Below are 22,785 nucleotides of genomic sequence, written 5' to 3' on the forward strand. Positions count from 1 at the left end.
TGTATGCTGAGCAAACAGTTGGCTACAATACACACACACACACACACACGTGTGCGAACCCACACAAACACTAATACACTCCTGCCGCACACACAAACACTGGTGCCAGTCCACCTGGAGGACTGCCAGCTACCATCAGCGCCTCTGATTTAGTACCCTTTTCCTCATCCTAGTAATGGACTCATGTATGCTGCAGTAGATTAAAACTATTGGGTTTCAGTCTTATCAAACTAAGTGATTTTTGGGTAAGATGAATGATTATGTGCTTCTAGTCTTCAGGTCTTATATTTTCTCTAAGATATGTTAACATTACAATCTTTGCAAACACTAATTTTAAGATTAGCTTCCAAGTAGTCAAGATCATAATTCTACTTAATTTGACTAAACTGACCTATAAGAGTGTGATGATCTTTCTCAGGCGCATCTCTTGTTATTTCAGCCGAGACGCTACACTAGATGAGGTTTCTGGGAAATTTGTGGAACCACTGCGGTGCCTTCAGTTGATTCAAAGAATAGCTGTTAAAAAGAAATGGCAAATGTCGAGCCCTGGTAATGAATAAAGACCTGTCCCTTTGCAGTTTATACTAAAGGATTATCACAGGCACAAGAGCACCATTTCTGGCTTAAAGAAGCGCAGACTAAGCCTATTTGTCATTCCAGTCAGCACAGCAGCTCCACTAATTAACAAGCAGAACAAGCGAAGGAATCCCTGATGTTAGTGACTTGTCATATTGATTGAAAGTGCACAATAAAACACTCTAGCTCTTAGTTGATTGCTAATGCTATTCAAGGCTAATTTATATTGGTGAGTGTTCAGCAGCACAAGGTTAGGCTGAGAATGTGACCTAAAATTTTGTTCTTTTCAAGGTCTGACATATGGTTGTGATCACACCTCAAATGCTCACTTTAAAAGGTATATGTGCAAACTAACGGAGTGCACGCAGAACGACGTCTTTAAAAAGTGCAAGATAGCACCTGTTGTTCATTTAGTACTTTTGCCTTAATGAATATGCAAGTTGGCGCGTTTCAATTTTATTGTGCAAAGTAACATGCAAATACATTTATGTACTATACGCAATGTGATATACCAAGCCTACAAGCAATTTCATTTGAGTGCAACAGCATCTGTATTTAATACGTCAGAGAGGAAAGTGCAAACCGCCAAGTGTTGCGCAGAGATGGCTGCTGTTATTGTTGCCAGATATGTGATGATATGATATGATGTTACACAGCCGTAATGAAAGAAAACATATAGAAATTAACAATATTAGATAATAATATTCTATATCCAATATATAGAAGTAAAATTTTTATTTATTCGAAGAACTATATGAATTGATTTTTTTTTTGTATTTTCCTTTGGAAATACTGTTGTATTAACATTTATGCCAATAAAGCAAATTTCATTTCGATCCTGACCTGTTTTCTCTGTGAGAGGGAAGAATTTAGAAAGTTGCGTGGCGCTGCAGAGAGCCCCTAGTTGCAGTAGTGCATGAATCGCGCGTAAAATTTATTCAGCCAGAGGGAACGATCACCAACCGTTCACAGCGTGCCGGTCGTAATAGCGAGACAACCCATTGTAGGTATCAGAGAGGGAAGGGGGCGTTGGGGCGTACATGGCCAGGGACAGGAGATCGCGGAGTGACCGGGCACGGTGCGGACAGTCGGTGATTGTTCCCTCTGGCTGGGTGAAGCACGATCTGCTGGCATTTCCTCATGGCATTGCAGCATACTGTATCTGTTTATGTTGGGGTTTCCCCAAAGCAGTTCTTCAGGTGTGCTGTCTCAAGTACTTAGTGCAATCTCAGGCAGGATGGGCAGGTACCTGTACATACGATTTCCACATACTTAGGACACACTGAAGTAAACAAACCAAGATTTTTAAGCAGTCTGCTTTCCCTCCCGACTCTCCATGGCGGAAACCATTAAAACATACAAAACCCTCATTTACCTCCATTGTGTTTGGTCCTGTAGTCATCTAAACAGTCATTCTTAGTAAATAACCCATAACAGGTACTAAAATTGTGCAATTGTGCACGTGCGATATTTTTGAATGCACACGCAATTTAGTACTTTTTATTCAGGATGTTAGTAAATCGGGGCCTAAGCTGGCAAAAGAACTTGACTCGACTAATCTTCTCCTCGACCTACATGTTCCCCCATGTCTCCTCCTGTTCATTCACAATTGCTCAGGCCTCCCCTAGACAAAACACAGAGCTTCTATACTGAACAAAATTATAAACACCACACTTTTGTTTTTGCCCTAATTCATCATGAGCTGAACTTAAAGATCTAAGACTTTCTCTATGTACACAAAAGTCCTATTTCTCTCAAATATTGTTCACAAATCTGTCAAAATCTGTGTTAGTGAGCACTTCTCCTTTGCTGAGATAGTTCATCCACCTCACAGGTGTGGCATATCAAGATGCTGATCAGACAGCATGGGTATTGCACAGGTGTGCCTTAGGCTGGCCACAATAAAAGGCCACTTGAAAATATGCAGCAGAATACCACAGATGTCGCAAGTTTTGAGAGAGCGTACAATTGGCATGCTGACTGCAGGAATGTCCATCAGAGCTGTTGCCCATGAATTGAATGTTCATTTCTCTACCATAAGCCTTCTCCAAAGGCGTTTCAGAGAATTTGGCAGTACATCCAACCGGCCTCACAACCGCAGACCACGTGTAACCACACCAGCCCAGGACCTCCACATCCAGCATCTTCAACTCCAAGATTGTCTGAGCGCAGCCACCCGGACAGCTGCTGCAATAATCGATTTGCATAACCAAAGAATTCCTGCACAAACTGTCAGGAACCGTCTCAGGGAAGCTCACCTGCATTCTCATCGTTCTCATCGGGGTCTCAACCTGACTGCAACTTCGCACAGCCATTGAAGAGGAGTGGACCAACGCTCCACAGGCCACAATCAACAACCTGATCAACTCTATGCGAAGGAGACTTGTTGCACTGCGTGAGGCAAATGGTGGTCACACCAGATACTGAACAATACAGTGAAACTGCAAAGTTTCGAGTGGCCTTTTATTGTGGCCAGCCTGAGGCACACCTGTGCAATACCCATGCTGTCTGATCAGCATCTTGATATGCCACACCTGTGAGGTGGATGGATTATCTCGGCAAAGGAGAAGTGCTCACTAACACAGATTTTGACAGATTTGTGAACAATATTTGAGAGAAATAGGACTTTTGTGTACATAGAGAAAGTCTTAGATCTTTGAGTTAAGCTCATGATGAATTGGGGCAAAAACAAATGTCTTGTGTTTATAATTTTATTCAGTGTAATTGGGGCAAAAAAAGAGTCCCTGGAACCATCGTATCTTTGCCATTTTGGTAAAGAGAATTACAATTCCCAGATTCAGCCGGGATCCCAACCTAAACACTATAATCTTAAAACAGCAGCCAGGTCTTTGAGAGCATGGAGCTACACCGCTGACAATACTGGCACAAATCAAGAGGACCCAGTGCAACTGATATTTCCACTATTCAGTATTCAGCACTTAATGCTGTTACCATGACGCCCCTTCACGGTAATTGGAAAATTAGCATTTCAATCCACCATCAATCCAACTGATTAGGAACTAGTAATTCTGCCATTCCATGTGTGATGTGACATGAGCAGAATATGTAATTCAAACTCACACTCTCGTGTTCAGCTGCGGAGACTATAGGCTTCATGGTTATTCCTGGATACACTGTTGATACAAACCGGGCCTGATGCGTTTAAAGATGGGAGCCATGAGGACACATGATCAGTCTTTTGAGACACAAAAAAACTTTGGACAAAACACAATTTTGTCCACACCGGGGTTTTAAGAATCTCTTTAATCCTCAAAGACTTAACTGTGATATTCTCAGTGACTGCATATAGCACCAGTCCAAAGTTTGGACAAGCCAGAATATGTTTTACATTTTAGATTCTTCAAAGCAGTCACCTTTTGCTTTGACGACAGATTTGCACACTCTTGGTATTCACTCACTCAGCTTCATGAGGTAGTCACCTGGAATAGTTTTCAGTTATTATGTGTGCCTTGTGAAGAGTTAATTTGTGTAAGGTCTTGATCTACTGTTCTAATCTATTATGGCAAGAACCACTCAACTAAGTAAATAGAAAGGACAGTCCATCATTACTTTAAGACATGGTCAGTCAATCTGGAAAGTGTCAACTTTGAATGTATCCTCAAGTGCAGTTGTGAAAACCATCAAATGCTATGATGAAACTGGCTCTCATGAGGACCACCACGGGAAAGGAAGCCCAAGAGTTACCTCTGCTGCAGAGGATAAGTTCATTAGAGTTACCAGCCTCAGAAACCGCAAATTAACAGAACATCAGATTAGAACCTGCATACATACTTCACAGAGATTAAGTAGCAGACATATATCAACATCAACTGTTCAGGGGAGACTGCATGAGTCAGGCCTTCAAGGCTGAATTGCTGCAAATAAGCCAAGAAGAGAACTGCTTGGGCCAAGAAACACGAGTAATGGATATTAGACCAGAGGAAATCTGTACTTTGGTCTGATGAGTCTAAATGTGACATTTTTGGTTCTGCGCCCATGTCTTTGTGAGACGCAGAAAAGGTGTGCTGATGGTTTCCCCATGTGTGGTTCCCACCGTGAAGCATGGAGGAGAAGGTGTGATGGTGCAGGCGTGCTTTGCTGGTGACACTGTTGCTGATTTATTCAAAATTAAAGTCACACTTAACCAGCATGGTGACCACAGCATTCTGCAGCGACATGCCATCCCGTCTGGTTTGCGCTTAGTGGGACCATCATTTGTTTTTCAACAGGACAATGATCGCCAACACACCTCCTGGCTATGTAGGGCCTACTTGACCAAGAAGGAGAGGGATGGAGTGCTACGTCAGATGACCTGGCCTCCCTAATCACCCAACATAAACCCTCTTGAGATGGTTTGGGAAGAGTTGGACCGCAGAGTCAAGGCAAAGCAGCCAACAAGTGCTCAGCACTGCTGGGAAGACTGTAGAAAAACCATTCCTGGTGACTACCCTATGACGCTGATTGACGCTGACGCTACCAAGAGTGTGCAGAGATGTCATCAAAGCAAAAGGATGCTACTTTGAAGAATCTAAAATGTAAAACACATTCTGGTTTGTTCAACAATTTTTGTTTACTACAAAATTCCATATGTGTTCTTTATAGTTTTGCTGTCTTCAGTATTAATCTACAATGTGGAAAATAATAACAAAGAAAAACCATTGAATCAGAAGGTGTGTCCAAACTTTTGACTTTTGCATTGCTGGTTTTGGTCATCGATTAAAGCTGCGTTTACTGATTTTATTTGGCCACTTGGGGCAACAGAACAAACTGTAAACACAACACTAGCATATCATTAGCTTATAAAGTTGATATGGTGAAAGTGCTAGTAGAGCTGAGTAGATACTGTAGCTGAGGGGAGCTGCAGAGTCAAGTGGGTTAGTCACTATAGCCCTTTTCACACATGCAGTCTACCCCTGAAATGTTCAGGAACATTTTCTGCACGGGGTCATGTGTGAACAAAAACAGGGATCAATATTCATGGGCCTCCCATCTCAAGACGGGAGATGAGAATACGGATTTCCCATCTCAAGACCTAGTAACATTTCAGGGGAAATGGCTGCATGGTGAATGAAAGCAGTAACATCGCAGGGACAAGCAAGTAAAGGGTTACATAGGGTCTGATGCTTTTTCAGTTGCCAGTGGGCGGAAGCTAATCTAATTAACAAAAAAACAGTCTAATGACATTACTGTGTGATGGGTGGCTGAAAATAACCTTGGAGAAATAGACAAATTGACAAACCCACATGAAAGTGGCACACATGGGCCACGGAAGCTACAGCACTGCTACATTAATGCTAAGCTGTTCCTCTTTGCTGAAATTACATTGCAGGACATTAGTCAGGACTTATTTAAACTGAATTACGATTTAACCTTTTACACCAAAGCGAACTGAAAGCTAATAAAAAAGCTACATGTAATTAAAATTAACCTGCTGAACCTTTATAGCCTTACTGAGTGTTTGTTGTAATGGGATCTGTTTATTTAAAACTGGGTTGTCTTTGCTGATTTAAAGCTGCACCAGAAGTGGAAAGAGTACAAAAATGTTTTATGTTTTAAATGTTTTAAAAGTAATAGTACTTTTACTTAAGTACAAGTAAAATTATCAGTATAAAAATCTTCTCAAGTAAAAAGTAGCTAATTTAAGTAAATGTTACTTAGTTACTTTTTTAACCTGCTAAAAAATAAACCCTGCTATTTATTTATCAACTGGTTTTGACGCTATTATGCACCTGCACCGTTTTTATGCATGAGACACGTGTAGTTACAATAGTAACAGCAGATGCCTTTTAATACCACAGGGCACAGACATCTGGGGCAGCTAAACAAACTATTGTCAGCAGTTACTGGTATTTTCCATAATTATGTTTGCAGTCATGATCTGACTTTATGCTGCACACAACATGAGTCTGCAAGCAGTGAAAGTGAAAGGAGATGGTTACCTGGCTGAGAAGGTGGAGGTGTGCAGCCTGTCGCCTGCAGCTCTTTATCTAACAGCTCACTGTGTCTGCTCCTGACTGTCGCATTTCAAACTAGTCCGCTGTTAAAAAACTGTTGAATCTGACAGTGGTCTTGTTGTGTAGACACATTTTTTATGTCATCGTTAATATCACTTACAAACAGATTGCATTTCCTGTGACTACTCCAAAATAAAAGTCAACTTGTGTTTGCCCAGTTAAATGCTTTTAATGCTTAAGCAGCAGCAGCAGGAAATGTTCAGTTTGCATTAGCAGAAACTTAAAGGAGACCTATTAAACTGCTTTTCCAGTCCCATATTGTTGTTCTGCGACTCCTGTATAGCAGCTTTGCATGATTCAAAGTTTTAAAAAATGGTTTTGTCTTATACTGGCTCTTTATGTAGGTCTTCATTTCTCTGTCTGAAACAAGCTGTGGATGCTCCTGTCTCTTTAAGGCCCTCCTCTCAAAGCCCACTGTCTTCTGATTGGCCAAGACCTAAAGCATGTTACCAGGGCTGTTTCTCACTGAGATCGCCAAGTTTGGACTTCTGTACTTTAAAGCTCGGACTTGGCAAGTTCAGCTCGGGAGTACAAACTCCCAGGAACGGGAGCACGCAGCCAGTCATTCAGCAATTGGAACGGACTTGATGACGGCTGGACCCGTTAGCAGGCGGGACCTCACATCTCCGAAAAGCAATTCTTTAAATCAGGTCTGTCTTGAGAAATAAACTGCATATTTGGAGTTTAAACAACTATATTCCCGCATAAAAAACTCTTAATACTACTATATGTGACACAATAACAGCAGGATTATAACTTAGAGTTGTGAGTTTTCTCCTCCCACATTTCTGCTTTTTGGCGCCGAAATGCATTCTGAATTCTGAACGCATTCAAGAACACAAGTACAGACAAGTACGCAGATTGAGAAACAGGAGGAAATCTGAGGTTTTTGCTCACAGGGATTTCTTTTAAATACTTTAAACTCTGGCCATGTTTAACATGAACATCCAACATTGTAACATTGCAGATAAGTCATAAAATGTGGAAAAGCATTATAGGTCTCCTTTAATACAGCATTTTTTTCGCAGCTTACACTGCATGATAAAGCTGTTGTTCTCTTGCACTTGAAGCCAAAGCGATTGTGAGTTTTTCCTTGCACTTTATTTTTACTCAGTAAGTAGATGTTATTAAAAATATAGCGAAGTACAATACTTTAAACAAAACATATTTAAGTAAAAGTAAAATTACAGATTAAAAAAAACTACTTAAGTACAAGTAACAATTACTCACGTACAAAAGTACATAATTCGACACTTTCCACCTCTGAGCTGCACCAATTAATATTTCCATATTGATATACACAGTGTAATGTAAGGTGTTATTTATAGTGATGAACACACAGAGAATCATCACCCGACTCTGCAGTTCCACTCAGCTCTATGGGTTAGTGTTTCAGTGTCATTCAGCTCACTTGGTATTTTTTTTTCTCAGCCCACAACTTTACTGCTTGATTCAGTCTCATCACTCTCATCAACCTCCTTTAGAGCAGCAGCAGGCAGCTGTTTTCTGTGAAAAAGCTCTGATTAACCCACTGAACACTTCCTACTTGGCAGACGCAGTAAAAGACTAGCTAAAGAGCAGATATTTCCCTCAGGAGTTGGTAGAGACCAAAACTGAGCTAAAAGGAGAGTTAATACTGGACTTCAATTCATCATCAGGTGACCAGACACACGATTCCAAATGAATGCTAATGTTGCTCTGTGTCTGCTGGATGTGTAAATAGGCAAAATATTAGCCGTAACACTATCAAGCGATACTGTGTCGATGTTTACAGCTTGTTCTGCTGCCTCCAAGTGGCCCAAACATACCAACCCAGTCACGTCTGCGACCAGGTTTTGTTCCATTAAGGCCCTTTCACATAGTAAGTGATTTGAACTGTGATTGCCGCTGGGTTCAGTACAAAAGTTCAACTATTTTGAAATTTGACCATGGCGTGCGCGCAAGCTCGCCAAGAGGTGCGCTGCACTTTCCTCGATTCAGCAACAAACCACCCTGGCGCGGCGCAAGCCATTGAAAATAATGTGTTTCATAGCGCAGCAGTGCGGTAGTCTGTCTGAAAGGCCTATTATATTATTTATATTATATTACATCCTCTGCACAGCGTCGTACACCACAGGAAGCGTGGAGTTTTGCCAGCCTGATTATGTTGACTTGCTCAGATTTGTTGATTTGGTCATATTTCTTTAAATTTTCTTTTTTTGTCTGCTTTAGAGCCGCTTCTGGCGGACACATCTGGTGGAATCACAAGAATTTTCTAGAATGGCCACGATCAGCGTGACGCAGTCGTGTCAGGTGGAATCAAGCAGTAAAGGTCTGAGAGTCTGAAAAAATATGTTTCACTAATAAAATCTTTACAAATACAGAGCAGTGCCCTAACTCCCACTTTTGAAATGCTTAGTTTTTACAGTTAGAACATTTGGGTTTCTGTCTTGCAGCTTTAAAAGACATCCTTGATTGTTAGTTGTATGAATTTGACTTGTGTTAAGTGCAGATCAGTTCAGTGTGCTCGTCCAAAGACATTCAGGTTTTTTGGCACTGATGGACAAACACTTGTGCTGTTGGTTTTGGTTTAGGACAGTCAACTGAACATCTCCACAACATGCAATTCTACCACGCAATCTACAAACCACAACAGAATAGTGATATTTTGTGCCAAAGGTTTGGTCATACAATAACACCAGCTTGTGGTCCACTTCACACATAAAATGACAGATTCTTCACTGTACTCGGTTTGCCATAATGTCTTGATCATGCCTTCCTTCATTTTTGGGACAGACACAGCTCAGAGTCCCTGCTGTGTTGCTCTGTTGCACTGAAATGAGTAGATTATAAAAGACAGACCCGTGACTCTGAAAGAAAGTCTCTGTCTGTTTCTGTAGCAGGCTGGCCGGTTGCCTGGTTACTGCTCACTGATGTGTGTAAGCCCTATACAGTAATTACCCAGGTATCATAGCACCGCTGCAGAAAAGTGACGAGGCACTGCCCTCCCTCCCACCTGCCCCCACCCCAACCCCATAACCAAGATAAGAGAGAGCTGACTGATTTGATTTTAACCCCCAACTGTTCGGATCTTTCTTTTTCTCTTTTAAAAATGACGATTAACACAATTGTAAAGATAACGACTGACCTGACAAGGGGAATTTGAAAATGTTAGATAAAAAACACATTTGTGGTCCTCTGTCCGCCTGAAGCCCAGCACTAATAGAGTCACGGTGAGTCGGTCTATTCCCGCCGGAGGTGGCCGCTCTTAAAATGCATGCACTCACAGTCCTGTTAACAGCTTTAGATAAAAAAGTGCCTCTCCAATGATAATATATTGAATGTTGTGTCAATAAGTGATATCGGTGTGTATTTGTGTGTAGCTCCCCCTTGGTACACTAAACATTATACAACCTGGCTCTCATTACTCTTGTTGTCCCATCTCTTTAATAGCCTGCTTGCTCTATTCTAGGAAATGTGCTGGATGGTAACAGGGAGGAACGTGCTTAGATGTACAATCAGCTAGTGACTCAGGTTCATCACACACAGACATGCACTGCTTTTTTCTCTCTCTCTCTCTCTCTTTCCATCTTCACTTCTTCTCTCTCAGTCCTCAGACCTATCATTTCTTCTTTCAACCCATTCCTCCCCGACTGTTTCTGCATCTCCTCCCTGTTTCTGCCTTCGTTTCATTTGCTGAATCTTTTTCACTCCTCCTATCTCCACTTTGATCTGAGCCTTCCACCACAGGCTTGCGGTATATAGTATGGCAAAGAGCAGATACGAACGTATGCACGGACAGGTCTAACTGATCCAGTGTGCCGTCACGCGCAGGATGGATCACACACACCCACTCAGATGAAAAAAAGAGTGATACCCTCACACAAGCTGTGAGCTGCCCTCATTTTTTTCTGTGTTTGCCAGAGCAGCACCTCCTCTCCTTATTCAGGTGAAGGAGCAGAGCATAAGTCAAACAGAGAAAATCATCCCCGGGGCCAGCGTGCAGTCTACTGCAATAAAAAGTCATTTCTACTCAGGCCAGGAGACAGTTTGAAGGAGGTGGGGATGGATGAGAGGTGGCATGTTCCCTGTCAGCACAAGGGTGCATGACTTTCCTATCACCTCCTTGGCTGAGTTTTTAATCAACAAGACTAAACGCCTAAAGCTCTGCTGGCAGCTCCTACAGTCTGGAGATTAAACCTAAATCAAACACAAAAGTGTTGGATGGAAGAATATTAATGATTTTGTTATTCTTACAGACTTATCAGCAGTGGATTTAAAATATTAAGTTTATCCTGAGGACAGGACTAAACGTAGTGGTGTCTGTAAACTGATTACAGTAAACAGGCTGGGTAAATCTCATGTCAACGGACCTGTTAAAGTTGATACTGTGTCCAGAAGGTGGAGCTGGGGGAAAGATCTGGAAAGGTCCAAGTTGATCCTCTGAGAAGGATTAATGTTCTTAATGAATTACATGGCAATCTGCCTTTTAATGTCTGCAGCAAATTTACTGAAAAGCTCTGAAAAGTGAGCGGACGGGACCGTCTTCACTATTCTGAGCCCTACTGCTAGTGGGGAAGGAATGGATAAGCAATAACAAGACAGGGAGAAAACGTGAAGGGCATTTCATTTAGATACCTTGCGTTTTATATAAATGCAAATTAATTTATCCAAATGTGAAACACAGGAAATGTATTTCAGTCAGACCACTGAGAATCTATCATGACTGAAACGCAGTCTTGTTTCTAGCCCTGTTGCTCGTGCATGTTAATGTCAGTCAGTTGATTGACTTTGGTCCAGACTGAAATATCTTTTCAGCTAGTGGATGGATTTGTGTGATTGACATTCAGAGGAAATATGGCTCCCAGAGGATGAATCCTGATGCCTTTGGTGATCCTCTGACTTTTCTCTAGCACCAAAATGAGTTTCACATTTGTAGTTCTGAGTGAACTGAACTATTAGATGGATTGAAATTTGGTCCCCTTCAGGATGAAATTTTCATCTAGCACCATCCTCGGGTCAACATGTTATTTTTGACATTAAGCATATGACAGAATACATGCAAATCAGCACATGCTGTGGATCCTAATGTGCAGTCGGCCAAGCTGAGAATGCAAAAAACCCTCCAATGATGTAAAAAGCTGCAGGCTGCTATCAATACAGCACAAGTACATCCGACCTGTGGTTCTCCCAGCAGAGCCTGTTGACTTTTCTTTATAAGGCCCCCGGGGAGTCTGCAGCTAAATGAGGATCAGCTTAATTCACTTGGTTGCTCCTGGTTAGTAATATACTGTATAAGACATATGTTTCACTCTAACCACTAACTCCTCTGCCTTACAGTGTCAATAGTCAATGCTACAACAATAACTGTGACAAAAGGCTGTCCGGATGGGGGTTCCTGGAACAAAATACATACCTGCAGTAGCCTGTGAGGCAGAGAGAAGTTAAAACAACTCAATCTATCTCCCACCAAAAAGGTAACTCGCACCAAAGGGAGGTTTAATTAAACAGAAGGTTATCCTGGTGGCTAATAAGAAAGAAAAACAGTTTTTTCTGGAACAGTGTGCAGACCACACAGTTAATCTAACATGCAGACGATCAATATGACCCAGATTCTGCCTCAGCATCAGCAGAGGCCCCCCGTACAGTGAGATACAGTAGGACTTTACAGTGTGTTTTACAGTCTGAGACTTAGAACAAGCGTCCCTTAGGAGCTTGTTAAGACAGCACAAACATACAAATGTTTTCTCTATGAACGTCCTGAATAAACCTCTCCACACTGCATTATCCCCCTTTTCACTGCAGCCTCGCTATTTCTCTGTTGGTGCTGTTATTTTCAGCCTTTTCTCTGGAGGCATGAGGTGTGTGTGTGTGTGTGTGTGGTGATGTTTTTGTCTGTGTTTATGCCATCTGAATAGAACAGAGAGAAAATACGAGCAGGCTGATGCTAATAGTAATAGAGATGGACTCAGGAGGAAGAATCTGGACAGGGAATGTTGGATTTAACACAAACACACACACACACACACACACACACACACAAAAGACCAAACAATGATAGGCTGACAGGAAGACACACAGCGCAAAAAAACAATTATTCACACACACTTATGCATACAGAATCTCTCTCTCTACCTCCCTCAGTCTCCAACAGCCATTCTCTTCATCTCTCTCTCTCTGTCTCTCTCCATCACTCAAAGATCTGTGTGAATCTACTTTGGACTCTGGCTCCATCTAGTGAGCAAACATCTTCATCAGACACTCAAGTACTGCCGTGTGGTTGAGGATATATCCAGGCATAGAGCAGGGCTATGACTCCATGTTTTCACTTGCTTTACCTGATTGGATCTTTTGTCAATTCTATCATTATAAAAATAAAAAGACAAAAAAAAAAAAAACACCTGTGTGGAGGTTCTGGACCTTTAATTTTATTCTTACAGCGGTTTTAACACTTTGTAGCTGTAAGTTGAAAGAACATTGTTGCACCCAACTAATTAGGACAGAACGAAGACAAAGTTTTTTCCTAAACACACAGATGTCCCCTACAATTATCTTGTATTGATTGCAACTCTTACTTCCTTCCCTAGGTATTTACCCAAATGAATAGTGATATGAACTATGAGCTCTTACTAGTATTTTTTGCTGCTCTTACTAGTATATATTGTCAGTGGTAGATCTGTATTTGATGCTCTGTTGATGCTTGTCTGTTGTTCCTCAAATGTAAGTCGCTTTGGATAAAAGCGTCTGCCAAATGAGTAAATGTAAAGATTAAGATCAATCAAAAGTTAATATACCTTAATTAGAAGCAACAAAAAAATATTCTTTAAAACATAAAAGTGTGCATTCACTTTTTTCATCATAAGGGTTAATGTATCTACGTACAAAGTAAATTCAACCAGAAAAATATTAAGGTGTGGGAAGGACTTGGAGATTCTGGCCTTATGAGTCATTTACGTTTACATTTTAAGATTTGTCAGGTAAATCAATTTCAGTTTATAATTACATTTAAATTTACTAATAATACATTTAATAATAAATAGCCATAATTGCAATAGAGTGTCCTGTTTTGTTATAAACAAACTTCTCTATGTCCCTCCAAAATGCAGATGAGGTGGGGCAATGACGATGATAAGGTGCCAATAATATCTATGTCAATAAATCTGGGAATGCTGGGGTGAAACTACAATGTTCCGAACATGGACACATCATGTTGATGCCGCAAGGAATTGTGGTACACCATTATCTCCTTTCCTTTGGTACTCTATCCTCAAGGAGATAAGAAAGGAGACATTGAAGCACCTTTCCTTAGCATTTAGAGAATTCGACCAGCTCTTATCACGGCTGCCACTTTGATACTTCCGGGTCATTTCACTCAGTTAGGAACCTTCCTAAACGACTATTTGACATTTCCACAGTGGAAAATTTAATTCTGCTGCTAACATGTCCTCATTTAATATTCATATCTTCCTACATTATGTGGCTGCACAGAACACACAGTCCTAAAGTGATTCACTAAACTGAGTAAAGCCAGTGATACAGTGTGCCTGACACCTAAACAGCTCTGAATAAAATAAAAGCCAGAAACACAGATTTCCCCAAGTTTGATGTAGTATTTTATATTATGTCCTGTTGTGCTGTGTGTGATATATGTGGAGAGATGACTATCAGTGTGAAACAGTTGAACATCCCTCCTTTAACTAGGGCACCTATGTACTGGGTTGTCATGTCATTATACTATTGTAGGTTGCAGTAGTTGTAATGCAGAACACCGAAGGGTTTTGTAGGTAGTGCACCCAGAGCACAGTGGTTTACAGTGAACAAAAAATAAGTATTCACAGTATTTATACAGCCAAAACTGATCAAATAGAAAGATCCTCGATCAGATCCTGTAACAATCCTGCAGACTGGCTCTGGAAGTCCTCATTCTGACAAATGGACTGTTCCTCATAGGCTGGTTGTGCTTTTACTGTTCTGATATGAGACAAGCCAAGTCTTGTTTTATAATAAGTCATACCAAAACAATTACAGCAGAATACCACTGATGTACTGCAAAACACAGCACAGATGGCCTACTGTTCTATGTAGATACAGACTGTGTGGGATCATGCACATGTGTGAGTGTCTTTGTGTGTGTGTGTGTGTGTGTGTGTGTGTGTGTGCGTGTGCGTGTGTCTTTGTGTGTGCGTGTGTGTGTGTGTGTGTGAGAATTACCTCAACAGCCACTGTCCAAAGGAGCTGTGTCTCTGAGCTGGGGAAGAAAGCCTTGACTTGTGGAGACATGCCGATCAGTGCACAGTTGGTCACAACGGCTATCACACTCATGGCCTCAAATGCGAGCTGGACACAGTGAGACAGCAACATTCAGAAAGTTGTTTCCAAAAATTCACACCTGGCACTGTTAGTATAACATGCTTTTTTAATATATATATATAAAATAAGCATGTTAAAAATAAGACTGTTCTCATTTCAGATGGAAGGGAACTATGGCAACAAGAGAGAATATGGCTGTCTGTTATTGGTCTTAAGCTGTTCAATAACATTGCTTTGGTGTGCACTTACAATAAAGAACATCAGGTCACGTGTTTAGCCATTCCTTTCCTAAAAATAACCTGCCTCCTTTCTGTCATGAAAAATCAGCAAAATCCATAAAATTTGCTGAACCAAACTGACACAGTAGATCACAAACAAGCTAGCAGCGCGTGTGTCTCACCTGCCAGACTCCTATGTTTGCTGCCGGGTCAGAGAAGGGTCGTTTGAAGACACGACACATTTTGAAAGCATCAGAGTAAACCTCTGTGATGTTGTTCAACACCACCAGGACAGCAGCCAGAGGGTAGACGCAGGAGAACAGGCTGACGTAACCAAACAGCAGGAACAGCTCCAGGTAGTCATCGAATGTACCCTGAGAGAGGGAGATGGCAGACAGACATATGGCTGTGCACACACAAGCAAATGAATTATTGCATAGCAAAATAATGAAATAGAGGTTTTTATCTAAATGGGAGTGAAAAGACCTTGTGCACCTACCAGGTACGTGCTCATGTCGGCCTCCAGCCGGACCTGATCGGCCAGAGGAAGCTCTTGGTCCTCCAGAGTTCTTCCCTTCCGGATTTTGTGGATCATCTTCTTGTTGCGTCTCCTCTGGAGCCAGTAGGGCAGGAAGGCCTCCATGAACTGATTCAAGATCTGACTGGTGATCAACAAGGTGGCCAGACTCTGGATACAGACAAGAACACAGGGAGAAGAACAGAAGATGAAAACAGAAACAAAATGCAAAGAAGGATAATGGAATAAAAGAATAAAGCATGCGAAGGAAGAAGAAACCGAAGAAAACAAGGAAAGAAAAAATATATTAAACAAATGAAGGAATCAAGAGAAGGAAATAAGGAAGTTATGAAACCAGAAAGTGATAAAAGAAGGACGGAGGGAAGGTAAGCCTACCTGTCTGAGGAGCACCATGTCCTGCATGACAAAGGCGATGTAGAACAGCGAGGCAAAACAGTTGAAGAAGTTGAACTATGGGATAAAGAGTCAAGACAGAGATGATAAGCGGGCTGTTGGCAAGAGAAGCTGCTCTCTTATCACTGAAGGACAAAACTGCCAATGTTGAGAATGTGTGATTTATACTCACTACTAACACTTTGAGGACCAAGTGATTCTGATATGAAGACTCTAGCCTGTGATTTTCTACACGCACAGAGAGGGAAAACACATTTGGAGCATGTCAGTAACACAAATGAACTGCAGAGATCCTTTTCAGTCGCATTATATTTCCTCACTCGCGCGCTACAGCAACACATTCAAGCCTACAGCCTGTCACAGGCAATCTCCCCATCCGCATTTTAGTTTGTGTTGCCTGACATCCAAAACGAAACAGGAAAATATCAAAATGTTTCCTTATGTCAAGTTTATGGGTGTGTTACAATAATGTCATTTTAACAATGGAGAGTCCAGTCAGCGACCAATTGGTTATCTGCGGGGTGCATCTGTAAACTTGTAAACTGTCCCTTAGTGTCACCGATGTGTGGATGTAAGTTTAATCTAAGTCAAATCAGCTAAGATTGGGTCCCAGGAATAAATGCTTATTGCAACTGTACCAAATCGACATGATACTTGCAAATCAATTATCATTGCTTTGATCTAGGGCTGCAACTGTTGATACATGTTTAATGTATTAACCCTTATTATATTACGTTTCCACAAATTGCAAAAATGCCCACCACAAATTCATATTCAAATTTCTTGTTTTGTCCAACCAACAGTCCAAACCCAAAAATATATACTTTACTATAATGATGAAGGCGAGTCCTTCTCACATTTAAGAAGACTGCTGTTGATGGACTTTCTGTTGAATAATAGACTATTTGTTTCAGATTTGGTACCGTACATAAAACACTACTACTCACCCCACTCAGTGAGGAACTCAGCCGCGTATCTGTAGATGAGGTTCATAATCTCTATGACCACGGCGTAGATAATACTGGGGATGAAGAGCATTATTCCTGTCCAGAATGTGGGGTCCTCGTCGTGGACTGACAGCGCCCATCCCTCCATCTGAAAGTAGATCATCATGACATAGAGGGACAAGTAGAGGCAGAGCAGGACGAAGGGCAGGGACACAAGGTAGATGCGCAGCTGCCTTTTGGAGTTGGGGTAGAGAGGCTCCTCGCGGCCCGTCACAGGGTTGAACCCGAGGACGCCATGGAAACCAGGCCGAGGTTCTTCAAAGGCCTTCTTTCTGCTCAGCGTGCCCCATCTGTAGGCCAGCGAGGCGCTGCAACGTTTCCATAACTGGCGGAGGAAAGGTTCAGCTAATCAGTTACTGAGCTTTCACAAGATTCATTCAAGCTTTAATATATTATACGCATGTGATTTATCTGGCTGCATTTAAAAAAATAATTTTAATAGTCCAATTTCCTCTCCTTAAGCCCCTAAGGTTCCACTTCAGGTGAATAGGGCGACTCTGGTTTATAAGTAGGTACAATCACTGTCCATACCTCCAGAATAACAGTGCACCAGACCACGTTGAACACAGCAAAGACCACATATTTGTCGTAGTCCTCCCAGTCAAACAGATAGTAAGGCGCTCCAATGAGAGCCATAGGCACCAGCGCAAAGGTAAAGTACTCCAGGAAGCCAAAGTAGAGGGCCTGACCCTCGCCGTAGTAGTGTCTGATGTCATCTGAGGATAGAGAATGGAGAGGAAGTGGTGGGGAGTATCAGTGATGAGAACTTGCAATCAAAAATATGAGGAAAAACACAAATCCAGAAAGGTTGAAAACCACTCTGAGCGGGAAAGCAAATTGAGCACCATGATCATCGTTGTGAAGGCAGAGGTATTAAAGAATATGGAAGGAGCAATAATGATAGGTGCAACGAAAAAAACAGAACAGATTCCCTCTGTACATCAAAGCAACTGCTCATCCTGGATAACCTGGATCATGTGCGTGTATGTCACAAGGTTTTAACAAAGACAATGAGTGACTTGTTACTTCTTCCACTTACCGAGAGGCTGCAGGGACAGCTTCACCTTTTTGTACCAAGAGAAAGACAGTCTCTTTAGTTCCTCCTTTTCATGGAGAGGAAACATCTGGATCAGGATCCCTTTAGACTGCAGTCTGCGAACTAATATGTAAATTAAAAAACAGCACATTACTTCCTGTGTTGTCATTTTTCTCTATATTTTTCTGCAGTCAATTCACTTCGGTGCCAGTATCGTACCATACTTATCTGCTTTAACAATGCAGGTCATGATGAATGATAATGTTGTGTATATGTAGGTAGTTGGGTAGTAGTTAGAATCATTTGGAAGATGTTTCACTGACTTTTGAGTTAAAAAACATCCCCCACCCTCATCACTTTTGAACTCACTTTCCCAGCCAAATAAACATGCAGCTTAATTTTCTAAAACAAGGACAGGCAAACAATAGCTGGGAGCCAGCCCATTGTACACAGTGCTCCGTCTATGGCAGTAATTCCTATTGTCTAATACAGAGTGACTAAATACAAGTACATGAAAGCTCTATCATTTCATCTGCCATTTCTTGAGTGCATCATTTGTCGAAAATGATTACATTCTGCTTTAACGCGGGTTTGTCAAACACAGGCGCTGAATAGAGGCACCCTATCTCCACCGCAAGTTCATTGCTTCCTTATCTCGCTTTGGGAATATTTCACCGCATTTGCATATTTATTGTTTCCATACTGCAGCCGCAGAGAGAGGGAGAGAGACAAAGGGAGAGAGGGAGGTACAGAGGCAGTGGTGGGGGAGACGGGCTGTGTTCAGTCAGAGGTGGAGGCTGCCATCTTTTTCATGCAACTTTAACATTTCACTACTACTAAGATACTTGACCTTATACTGGAGGTAGAGTTAAAATGTGCCACAAAAGCTGCTGAAATCTTCAGTCACGAGCTCAAACTAACTAAATAAATAATCTGCTACAGAAAGAGGAAAACATTTTCGGTCATATTCAGTATTCAGTAATTGGTTGACAATTTTATAATGTATACAATAATTATCAGTAATTACTTAAGGGATTCATTTAGCGCAGCATTATAGCATTATTTTCATTCTCAGTTAATCTGTGAATTATTATCCTAATAACAATTCATCACTTAGTCTACAGAATGTCAGGACAATTGTGAAAAATGGCTGTTCCCAGAGTGCCAAGTAACATCTTTAAATTGCTTGTTTAGTCCCACAAACACACAAAAACACAAAGACATTCAATTTCTTTAAATTACAATTCTAAATTAAACTATTTAGGGCAGTAAGGAAATCTCCAATCATGGTTTATGTAGCTTATATACCGTGAAAAATCAATTAAGAAACTGTTTTTAGACAAAATAACCAGATGGAAATGTCTGCTTTTGTGTAATCCATTGAGATCAATAGCTGATAAGTCAAGAAGCATTACTAAACTGATCCGCCTATTCGAATTTCAAACAGAAAGACACTCACTGATAGATTTCCCGGGGTAGAGCTTGACCTGGGAGTGTCCGGGTACATGAGTCTCATCTTTGGCTCTTAATGTGTCCAGCTCATGTTTAATGATGTACTGACACTCGGCCATACTGAGGAAGTCATCCCCATCCCCTGGAGACACGGAGCAGATCAGACACAAACAGCAAACACACAGCCACCGTGACATTCGCAACAAAGGCGTGTTAAACAGACGTACTGCTACAGCTCAGAGGATTGCAGCGAGGCCGGCATTTCAAGCTGCGACCAATACTACAATTACAACGACATCAGTCTGTTCTGACACCGCAGTTCGTTTTTTTTTCTCCAGCTCTTTTGATTTTGGAGCACCTTGCAAGACTTAGTGTTGTGATGATTAGAAATCAGCTACATGTTGGAACAGTGGTTACAATGCAGCATTGGGGCAGCCAGTACTCTGTGATCTTGTTTGGTTGGATCTGGGCTATTGTCATGGTGCAGCATCAGCCACAGGCAAACCTGCAATAACAGAAACACTGACATATCATCACCTTTTAAGCTCCACAGACCACCAAGTGTCAAATGAAAAAACATTTTTGGTCTCTGTAGCTAATTGCCCCACTCATGACAATAATTAAGGTTGTGACAGGTGGGTGCTCTCTCAGGTGGCTAGCCCCTAGGTGCTCCACCGACCAGGCTTCATTCGGCCCGCCTCAGCTCCACCTCTTTCCCCTTTTTTGGATTAGCCAGAGTCAGGGCCTGCCAAGATGGCGACGGCCGGAGCCGCCATGAGCCGGACTGATACAATGAGCTTCACAACGGTTCTTCAGAAACCTAATGGTGACGTCACGGTAGGGCTGGGCAATAAAACAATAATGATATTTATTGCAATAATTTTCCTCAATAACAATATAATAAATGTTCAATATATTGTCAATAAATGTTGATTTAATTCATTTGAAGCACAAACTAATCAGCACTTCATTTTTCTATTAAGATATTTATTTTGTTGAGAAAAAAGGACTAAAAAAAGATTCCACTAATAATTATCTGTAGGTTCATAACAGCAAACGACCTTTCACATTGTTTTCACGTTGTCATTTGATACACTGCTGTTAAAAAATATATAGATTATAGCAGGTTTAAGAAAGAATTTATTCTATAGCAGAAATACTTCAAAGACAAACAGCAGCCTTCATGCTGCCTCCTCCTGGACTTTACCTTTAAAGTCTTGAAAGTTGTGTCTGTCTGCAAATGTGAAGCCTCTCATGGATCCATCATTGAACTCTTTGAAGAGGCCCACATCCTCGGCCCCAGAGAGCAGTCTCTGCCACGTAGCCCCCACCAGGAACAGGTTGGGGTTCTCCTTTTCCTGAGGCCCGACTCCCGGGCCCAGCTGCTCCACCAGCAGCTCAGCGCCTGGGGGCAACAGCAGAATTAATAATACTGAATGTAACGGCAAACAGTGGAAACCAATATTACAGTGAAGTACATAAACTGTAACTTCCACACCTCCATTCCTTTGTTGGTCTCTTATCCTGCTCAGCAGCCATGCAATGGCTTCCTCCTTGGTGTCTGAGGCCAACTCCACCACCACCAGAGGAGTGAAGCTGGAGCCACTGCCGTCTCCTAATGGCCCCTGCAGCAGCATCTTCCCCTCTCCCAGGGCACCTGCACCAGAAGAACCACAAGAAAACGTCTCAGAGAAGGAGGTTTATATAAAATATATGATTATAATAAAATATGTGATATACAATTCTGATAACACAACACATCTAAATAAATAATTAAAATAAAAGTACAATTACAGGACTTGATGTCTTAGATCATTCATAAACCTGACAAACAACAATATCAGGGAGTGTATCTTTAATGTTAACAGCCCAGACATTTGCCCAGAACAAGCAAAGATGGCAGTCCTCAGGACAAAGTCAAAGTAAGAAGTCTCACTGTCGTCCCACCAGTAGAGTCTACTGGGTGAGTTCATTTCTTCCACATGCAGAAAGTGTGAGGGCAGCGGTCTGGTGAGCAGATGACAGATATATTCTGCTGACCTGAACAGCTCACTGACTAACACACACGCAGAAAGGGAGGGGCTCGAGTGTGTCAGTAAAATAGGCATTAGTGAGAAAGCAGTGTCGCAAAGTGCAGACCGCCACCGCGCAACATCGGCAGCGCCGACACCGGATCCCCGACTACAGCTGATCTCGGGCTCGTCGCGTATCGGGGCAGCTACTCACCCAAATCTGTGTCTGTCCGGGAAACGGCTCTGTTCCAGCCTCGGGACAGAAGCTGCCCTGCTGATCTGTGAACAGTCAGATTGAACACATGCCTGTGTGTCGTCTTAAGGCGGCGGTGGACTTTAGTTATGTTCCACGTCACGGAGCAGCGCAGCGCACTTGAGCCGTCACACCCACCAACGTTACAGTCCTGTTCCGTGCAGGACAAAACAACGACCACACACTGGGTCGCGGGTCATTCAGCCTTTTAGACACTAATATCTGTTTTACACGTAGCGGCAGTTTTTAAATTTATAGTACAAGGGGTGCATTTTTGAAGAAAGTCATTGTCCAATAGCTCCATTGGAGGCACCTAATATCCACCCTGCTGCCACCTAATTATTCTTAAATCTAATTTACAGCACATTATCTCGTACTCAAGGTATTTAAAAATGTTTTTTTGTTGTTGTTAAATTGTGTTTAATGTTGAACAGGAACATGCTCAATGAATTACATCCCAACCTACCCACGATGTGAGTATTTCTTGTGCACAGGTGGGAGATTTTGGCCTTGTGGCAGTGCTTCAGCAAAGATAATGGAGGCACGCTTACTATGTTGATTGTGACCACTCCTGAGACCCAGAAGAGAAAAGTTTCATCACATGTCCTTTGCAGGGGAGCACAGGAAGTGCATGTTAGACATTAGGGGATCAGGTCTAATTTGATGGAGAAAAAAATAAATTATAAGCCATACATTTGCTTCCCATTTCTATTACAGTTTTCTCACTTAAAACAATATAAAACCAATTTAATTCATCATGGAAAATTCATATTTATTTTAAGAAACCTTTTTTTAACCCCAAAAAATATTACTACCTTTAAAAACATTTTGTTCAGTGGATGAAGATCTGAAAGACGATCAGTACACATACAATGTGATGAACACATCAATGATTGATATATGATGATTAATACCTAAGATCACTGTAAGCAAGTCCCACCGTCCATTACAAAGGACATGGACTTAAAAAGTGTAAAATGCTTCAAATTAACATACA

The 22,785-nt window shown here is 41.6% G+C and overlaps 1 protein-coding gene across 4 annotated transcripts in view; it reads right to left on the reverse strand.

The window, feature by feature from the left end:
- Window positions 1-22,442, reverse strand: part of ano10a (anoctamin 10a) — a 35,977-nt gene extending 13,535 nt beyond the window's left edge. The window contains exons 1-12 of one of the 4 annotated variants that reach the window (XM_038692120.1): window positions 22,340-22,442; window positions 21,022-21,180; window positions 20,731-20,928; window positions 19,531-19,665; window positions 18,075-18,194; window positions 17,567-17,751; window positions 16,976-17,360; window positions 16,201-16,256; window positions 16,011-16,085; window positions 15,597-15,785; window positions 15,280-15,471; window positions 14,781-14,906 (exon numbers count right to left, since the gene is read on the reverse strand). In XM_038692120.1, the coding sequence (XP_038548048.1) occupies window positions 14,781-14,906; window positions 15,280-15,471; window positions 15,597-15,785; window positions 16,011-16,085; window positions 16,201-16,256; window positions 16,976-17,360; window positions 17,567-17,751; window positions 18,075-18,194; window positions 19,531-19,665; window positions 20,731-20,928; window positions 21,022-21,160 (1,800 nt within the window). In that variant the 5' untranslated portion in view covers window positions 21,161-21,180; window positions 22,340-22,442. Of the gene's footprint in view, window positions 1-14,780; window positions 14,907-15,279; window positions 15,472-15,596; window positions 15,786-16,010; window positions 16,086-16,200; window positions 16,257-16,975; window positions 17,361-17,566; window positions 17,752-18,074; window positions 18,195-19,530; window positions 19,666-20,730; window positions 20,929-21,021; window positions 21,181-21,749; window positions 21,955-22,254 lie in introns of those variants that run through there. The other 3 variants (XM_038692123.1, XM_038692122.1, XM_038692121.1) reach the window with 3 other exon arrangements.
- Between the last annotated feature and the right edge of the window lie 343 nt (window positions 22,443-22,785).

Source organism: Micropterus salmoides, unplaced genomic scaffold (genome assembly GCF_014851395.1).
Source record: "Micropterus salmoides isolate LMB-PRFRI ecotype aquatic unplaced genomic scaffold, ASM1485139v1 Ms_hic_scaffold_2898, whole genome shotgun sequence".
NCBI classification, from domain to species: Eukaryota; Metazoa; Chordata; class Actinopteri; order Centrarchiformes; family Centrarchidae; genus Micropterus; species Micropterus salmoides.